Source organism: Polistes dominula, unplaced genomic scaffold (genome assembly GCF_049000335.1).
Source record: "Polistes dominula isolate Pdom_NZ unplaced genomic scaffold, Pdom_raw_medaka contig_16, whole genome shotgun sequence".
In the NCBI taxonomy this organism is placed as follows: domain Eukaryota; kingdom Metazoa; phylum Arthropoda; class Insecta; order Hymenoptera; family Vespidae; genus Polistes; species Polistes dominula.
Window position 1 is genome coordinate 4,445,551 of NW_028301040.1, and position 8,121 is coordinate 4,453,671.

General features: G+C 23.3%; 1 protein-coding gene across 1 annotated transcript; it reads right to left on the minus strand.

Moving 5' to 3' along the window:
• Window positions 1–1,594: 1,594 nt before the first annotated feature.
• Window positions 1,595–7,973, minus strand: LOC107064867 (protein croquemort). Its single transcript, XM_015318016.2, has 11 exons — window positions 7,131–7,973; window positions 5,798–5,875; window positions 5,554–5,707; window positions 5,251–5,417; window positions 4,178–4,319; window positions 3,933–4,103; window positions 3,226–3,434; window positions 2,628–2,988; window positions 2,425–2,498; window positions 2,087–2,294; window positions 1,595–1,994 (listed from the first exon to the last, which is right to left on the minus strand). The coding sequence occupies exons 3-11, from the start codon at window positions 5,668–5,670 to the stop codon at window positions 1,941–1,943; spliced, it is 1,503 nt and encodes a 500-aa protein (XP_015173502.2). The 5' UTR covers window positions 5,671–5,707; window positions 5,798–5,875; window positions 7,131–7,973; the 3' UTR covers window positions 1,595–1,940.
• Between the last annotated feature and the right edge of the window lie 148 nt (window positions 7,974–8,121).

The following is an 8,121-nucleotide window of genomic DNA, read 5'->3' on the forward strand; positions in this document are numbered from 1 at the left end:
TGCAAATGAATAAAAAAAATATTTTATTTTAATAAAGATATTTTAAACACAATAAAAAAAATAAATAAATTTATGTTTCATTTATTTATTTGCAAAATTTATTATCCAGTAAAAGTGTAAGTATAGAAGTAATTTACCTTATCAACTGTAAGTATTTCAGTGAGCTACTTTAAAATATCGATTATTTAAATAACGAAGTAGCAAGATACTTTTGCAAAATATTTTTTTTGGGAATTTTGAAGAAAAAATAATAGATTATCGATTTTTAAATGAAAAGTATAAATTTTGTTTATTAAAATTTAATGTCATACAAAATTAATGCTTAATAAATTATAGTTATCGTGTTTTTCTGTGAAATTTGGCAAAATTTAACACCAATACACAATAATGTTACATTAAATCATATCTAAATAGTATAATATTAATGATTGCAAGAAATTGGTAAATAAAATAATTGCAATACATTACAGTTATTAAAATTAATTTCGATTGTTTTTGTCGTCAAAGCAAGACTATAACAAATAATGTCTGTCACAAATACGCAAACGTAGTAGTATTTTCTTATCTTTTAACACATCAATTACGTTCCTAAATAATTACAAATATTTCCTTGATGGTTGAAAGACAAAAATTTTATAAAATAAAGTTTATTCTAATATGAATATTAAAACTTTTATAAAAACTTTATTGGAAAGATATTTGTCTGTCGATTATTTTAAAATTTTTGTATGAAATTGGAATAAAAAAATATATAAGTTAAAATTAATAGATTAATATAAAAATATATAAGAAAATTGTTATTAATAAAATGACAATTATAAATAACAATTTTTCAAATGATTATTGTAACACAATTCATACTTAAAAAAGCACAACAACGTAAACAGATATTTGTAATCAATTAATTTTTACAAATAAAGTGTACAAATTATTCCGTCAACAGTTTTCTGCTTTCTAAAAACATTTTTCATTATGAAATATATTTAATATTTTTTTTTCGGACATTTATAATCTTTAGGAACACTATATAGAAAACTATATAGGATGCATACTTTTTCTTTGATGATATTTTTGTTTTTCTTTTTTACTGTTAATATTTTTTATTTCATATTCAAAAATTATAGAATTTTACGATCTTGATCAATTTTACTAAAATAATATATTCAAATGTATGAAAATGATCGTTCATAAAATATTTATTAATAATATCGTAAAATATTAATATTTCTAGGTAAATTAAAAGAAATTTAATCGTTGGTTCTTTTTTTTTCAATTTACGAACATTTGACTATGCAATTATAATTGCTAATATGGAAATTGGTATTTTTACCATGTCAATGATTTCAAATTTTGTATAAAAAGTGATTCTACATGTATATACATATATGTAAAAATATGTTACGTATTTACATAAGAAAATTAATTTGATGATTTTTAGAATGATATCAAATTAATTTCAATACATAAAATATTAACATATATATACATACATAAGATTATTTTTTACACATTTATATAATATATATATATACATATATATGTATCACAATTGTGTATATATATATATATAAATACATATATAAATATAAATACATATGTGTATCAATTTTTATATAATTTAATCAAATTTGATGATATTAATTATGACTTAAATTTGATCAGTATGGATAAGCATTCCATTCGATCAAAATAATAAATTGAGATCGATTAATACTCTGTCTTATAATATTTAAAAGACAGTTTTTTAATCAAATAAAACGTTGAATTCGATTATAACTTATTAGTAGAGAAAAAATTACAAATTCTCTAATAATTTCAAATAAAATTGAAGATCACATTTAAAACGAGCATTTTCATTGGGATTCAATTTGTTCGAGTAGACTAATATCATTCTTGAGAGTATCAATTTGAATTGTTTACATTCTATCTAACAATTTTTGTTAGTATTCATCCAATATAATCATTTCTGCTTCATTTCTGACTGTATATATTCTCTAAACGATTTCATGTTAAATAAAAAAAAAAGATACAGAAAAGACAAATAACGATGAATATTCTATGTTCATATAAAAATCAAATTACTCACCCTACGACCTATAGAAAAGAATTCATAATATCCTGATGCCAAGCAGTATATGAGTATTGCAGAGATTATAATTACGATAAATGATTTCAACATTGAGGAATCAAATGAAATTATATCTCGTAGTTCGAAAGCTAATTCTTCGGGTAATTTTATCTTCTTAGAGTACCAGAAAATTGGGAAGTATATCGATGAAATATTCTGAAGAAACCTTAGGAAAACATAAACAATTGAATCAAATACTTTGACTAATTAATGAAAAGCTTTCATTATACTTTTCAATTGATTGATCAAATTTTATACAATTAATTTTTTTGTTTTATTATTTAAAATATACTTACATCTTGTCATTAGATGTTTGTAGGAGTAAATTGATTTGCAATCTTTCTGCTATTTCCAAAGGCATACCAGTATTCTGTAAGATTTAAAAATAATTGATGATTAATTGATTGATAAAAATTTCAATAGAAAAAAGAATATTTTGTTCATCTATTTATAGTTTTCTAATAAATATTATTTATTTAATAATATGAACAAATCTTACAGGCTCTAAAATGATGTAAAAACTATGTTCTTCTTCGTTTGGATTCAAACCTACGACTAGATCCCTTAACCTAGGTTTGGTTTTATAAAAATGAGGAAGACTGAAGAAAATATGTCCATCGTAATGACAGTATCCTATATTAATGAAACCAATAGGATTGCATTCCTTATCGCAATAACAATCTTCTGAAATATTCTTTGGTTCACAAATATCATCGAAATTCTGAACTTCAAAATGTTGTGGTACTTTCAATAGATAACATACATCTCTATAATTATCTAAAGTTTTTGTGTCCATGGTATACTTATAGCCCTCCATACCCATATAATCTGTCTTTTTATCCAATTCATATATCAATGCTCTGTACAGATAAAATTATAACAAAACAATTATAAAAGGAATTAATAAAAAAAGTTATTAACATGATTTATAATTATAAATAAATATAAATATAATTAATACAAAAGTATAAAAATAATTATAAATATAATTAATACAAAAGTTAATAACATAATTTAAGTTATTAAAAGTTATTAAATTTTAATATAATAATTAATAAAAGGAAAAAAATCATTTCTATTGAACAATTCTCTCTTACCTGCATAATTCAGGCATAAATAATTTGATTTCGTTATCGATTGGATTTGGAGGCCAGAAGTTACCAATGCTTCCTTCAATTTGATTGCAAATTTTTTCAAAGTACGACGAAGTATTCTTGTAATTCCACTTTTTTAAAAGACCTAATTGACTAATGTTCTTTTCACCGGTAGCTACATTAAAATTATCTCCATCTACAGTACCATTTCTCTAAAAAAAAAAAAAATATTAATTAATAATATAATTTTTTATTATCACAAGTTTTACACAGATCATCTTCTTGATTAGATATCTAATAAATTAATATAAAATATGTTCTCAATTTTTTTTTGTTCCATTCAATATAAGATGTAAATTTTACACGACAGTAATAAGTCTTGGATCTATGAATAATTTATTACAATCTATAATTCCATTACCAGACGATGACTATTATCATCAAAGAGGCTAAATAAAAAAAGGAAAAAAAAAGAAATGAGGAAAAGTAAAATGATCAATATTCTACGTCAAGTAATTATCAAACGTGTCATCTAAACAGAAATATTTTAGTATAGATAATAAATTGATGTCAAATTTAAATAAACAATAATTATTCGATTTGAATTTGTTGTTTTTCTCTAAATTTTAATCAATTTGATGCATATTAAAATGTATCGATGCAATGAGTTTGTGTAATTATGTTAATATATTTTCATATATTGGTATTACCTTAGAAAGATATAAAAATTTGTTAAAATGTTTAAAGTATGAAACTTCCTTGTATCCAATGAGCAAATCACCGACTCTTTTAATTATACGTAATTTTGATTGTTTTTTAACAAGGTTAGAAAAACTTTTCTTCATCAAATATGGTTGCAACGTTATTATATTCCCTTCTGACTGAAACACGTTGATTAATCTTTATATAAGTTATGTAATATATAAAAAAAAAAAAAGTAAAAAGGGATACACACCACTAGTGTGGCATTAAGTAAAGAAACTTTATCTTGTAATGTTCCATTACTGCGTTTTTCATCAAAGTACCAAAATCGTCGTTGAAAGTAACTGACTGTGCCATTTGAATGAAACGTGATATTCACCTTTTCATTGATCTCTCTGTAACGAGATATTAAAACATACCTTTTAATAATTATTTACATTAATTATCTTCTTTTTGCTTTTTAATAAGCAATATATACAGCTTCGAAGCTCTTATCGCTATTAAAAAAAAAAAAGGCAAACATTCAATGTTTGCATAAATAAATTACTTTTTTTTATTATCTATGCAAATATCCTACTGAACAGTTACGTTTATTTAATCTAAGAAGCGATCAATAACCACATACGCGTTAGCAACATGCGCATTGATAGCATACAATTAAAATGTATATTTTTTTACATCATACTAAATTAATGCGAAAGCAAGCGGAATAAGCAAAACTATTTTTGTTTAAACGTATGGTTAAACGTATGGTTAATTCTGGCGTGTTACATCTATGCTATAAAATTATAAAGTAAAAATTTGCAAAACTTATGAGGAAGATATGGACACGTGAAAAGTTGTTCAAAAGGTTTAAAAGTTGGTAATTTGAATGTAGACGACCAACCTCGTTCAGAATGGCCTCAGATAATTGTTAATGCCTCAGAAAATACGATAACGGTTGACCTGTATAAACAACAATTGCATCATTTGAATGATGCACTTCATCAGATCTTTTTACCTCTTCTGATTTTTGTAGCATTGCATTCGTACTTTCGAAACGAAGTATAAGTTAAAAATTGAATTTATCACTAACTAACATTAGATTCTAATGACAATTATTTTCAGTAAGATGGATATATTATTTATTTCATATTACTAAATCTATTTTTAAATAAAACTTAGAAAATTTATTTATAATATATATATTTTTTAATATATGTATAATTGCAAGAGATGTATTTGCAAAAAATGTAAGAAACCTGATTTCAATAAGTGTGCCGATAATAGAAAAAATTTAGGTACCACTGATTTAGACGATATTTCATTTCATTTTCTAATACTTACACAAAACTATACGGACCAATTTGTACTAGATTAGGTTTCTTCTCAGGTTTATTCAAGTCATCAGGATTCGTCCAATTAAAAAAGTAAAAGTCTAAATGTGTAGACGGTTGTTTACTTGTGTCCGACCAAAATTTGTAATACTTTGAATTATATTTAAGAATAATATTCTGCAAAAATTATAATATTGAATTTAATAAAATAAATGTTACATGTATTAAAATTATTAATTTTTACTAATCACGAGCTAATGAGGATTCACAGATACTTATTGTTTAAAAAAAAAAAAAGAAATGATCATCTCACTTTTCGAATATAATTGTTATAAATACTGCAGCATCCAAAATACGATCCTAAACCCAGACACACTATGATAATCACTACAATGAGAGTTTTAAGTAACCATCTATATATAGTCCTCATTTCGATGATTGGTTAGTTGACTTGTTAGAATAATTCGCTGTAAAATTAAACGATTCAATAATTTTTATCTTTTCAAATGCACACATTGAATTTAATAATAAAGGTCGTTGTTGTTTTTTTACCCCACCCGTTATTTATTTTTCCCTTCTTTAATTAAACTACTGGCAGTGTGGCCGTTTCATTACTCTCATTGTTCTTTCAGTTTCTGAAAAATAAAAATCCTATTTTTGTTTTAATCTTTTAATAATGTATATTTCTCTGGATTCAACATTCATATAGAAAACGTTTAAAACACAACCAAAATTAAACAATTGTTTAATATTTATAATTAGTAATATCGATGGGTATTTGAACAAATAAAAACCACGTACCCTTGACTTCAAAATGTCGGTAAAATGATCCGATCTTTTTGATAGTATTGTATAAATGTGAGAATATAAACACACACATGAGTTTGTTTACATATACACATGTACATATTAATTTTATTACGGCCCATAAATGGCAACGTTTTGATTTTATCTTTGTACAATTTTTGACAAAACAATCCTTTTATTTTACTTATTTTTTAAGAAAGTTTATTTAATTAAATTTATGAGACAAAAATAAATAATAGAGAGAGAGAGAGAGAGAGAGAGAGAGAGAGAGAGAAAGAGAGAGAGAGATAAGTATTGTTTATCTTTTTCAAACTATGTATGTTTCTAATTATACCACCGATCATTCTATGTTTATTTTTTTTTTTTTAAATGTACACAAAGTATTGTTCACCGTTCCTAATATAAATAGGAATAGTTGTCATATAGTTGTTTTGATACGTAATAACGAATCTTTTGTTTCCTTTTAACAATACTAACTAAACAAACCGGAAAACATTCAGTATTCTTATTTAAATTTGCTTTAGAGATTAATTAAAAGCATTTTTGCTTCGTGCAATGACATTCTCGAATGATCTAATTCTCTATTAATTTTTCTAATTAATTATAATAAATTTCAAGGAAGATTTCTCTACTTTAATATATCTCATTACATTTAATATTGATCTTTATCGATAAATAATAAATTAATATTTTTTTTCTACAACCGATACATCGATTGGCTAAACTAATAACAAAATCATAATATTATTATATTTTAAAACAAAATTAATATCAACGTTTAATATCGATTTTTCAAATTACAAAAACAAATTAAAATTACTTATTACAAAATCACAACGTTATTATATTTGTTTAACAAAAAATTAATATCAACGTTTAATATCAATTTTTCAAATTACAAAAACAAATTAAAATTACTTATTACAAAATCACAATGTTATTATATTTGTTTAACAAAAAATTAATATCAACGTTTAATATCAATTTTTCAAATTGCAAAAACAAATTAATTACTGATACAAAATCTTCATAATTCTAATAAAATAATTATTAAAAATATTTAGTTTAATTAATTTTACTTACCGATAAATCCCTTTAGTGATAAATAAGTTTTAATATAAATAATATCACTTTTTCTAAATTTTAAGATAAATAGAAATATTTATATGTTTGCGTAGTCGTGTTTAAATATATTTGTAAATGCTCTAACGATCGAACTTAATTTGAAACATACGACACAACGTGTGTTTCGTGTTCAACTGAGGAAACCTAATAGATTAACGGGCTAACGTCTAACAGTGTCATTGGTAGTGTCCCCTCTACAAGGGAAGATATCTCCCTTTAAGTCTATTCAGTCCTTTATAAGAAACCCTACTCTTTCAATATCACAATTTCTTTTCTTTGGCCCATTTCTTTAGAAATGTTACGATTCTACCTAAACGTGTTTGAAATTCTTTCCATATTATTTGAAAAATTCCAAATTATTCGAATCGTATCATTCCATTGATATTTAATAATACATTTAACATATATTGTTATATTAATAATTATATTAGTTTATAATTTTTGTTCTTTTTTTATGTTCTCTCTAATAGTGTTGCAAGATTTATTTGACCCTAAAGTTTTGAATAGTATTGAAACAACCTGTTTAGGTTTCTTCGTTGATATACTTTTATGTTTGTTGTATTAAATTCCTAATAAATTCTTATATTTAAGCTTTTTACAATTATTTAATAATAGTTTATTTTATGTTAGTACTCTCAGTAACAACAAATATTTATTAATTAAAGATTATAATTATTTTTGCGAATTAATAAAATATTTTTTTATCATACCAGAGATTTTTTTGAGTCAGATATAATAATTAAAAACAAAAAGGTTTGTTTCATAAATTCAATTGTAAAGTTTAATATTAAAAATTAATAAATATAAATATAGAAGTAATTTACTTTATCAACTGCGAGTATTTCAGGTAACTATTGAATATATCGAGCACAGGTAATTAAATAACGCAGGATACTTTTGTACAAATTATTGTTCTGAAATCTTACAATACCAAAATAAAATTTGACGA

Excerpts from the sequence above, each read along its gene's own strand:
- LOC107064867 (XM_015318016.2), bottom strand. The coding sequence starts at position 5,670 with ATGAGGACTATATATAGATGGTTACTTAAAACTCTCATTGTAGTGATT. Across the intron at positions 4,104-4,177 it reads TACTTAATGCCACACTAGTG|TCAGAAGGGAATATAATAAC; the intron begins GTGTGTATCCCT and ends AACGTGTTTCAG. Across the intron at positions 3,435-3,932 it reads AATTTTTATATCTTTCTAAG|AGAAATGGTACTGTAGATGG; the intron begins GTAATACCAATA and ends TTTTTTTTTTAG.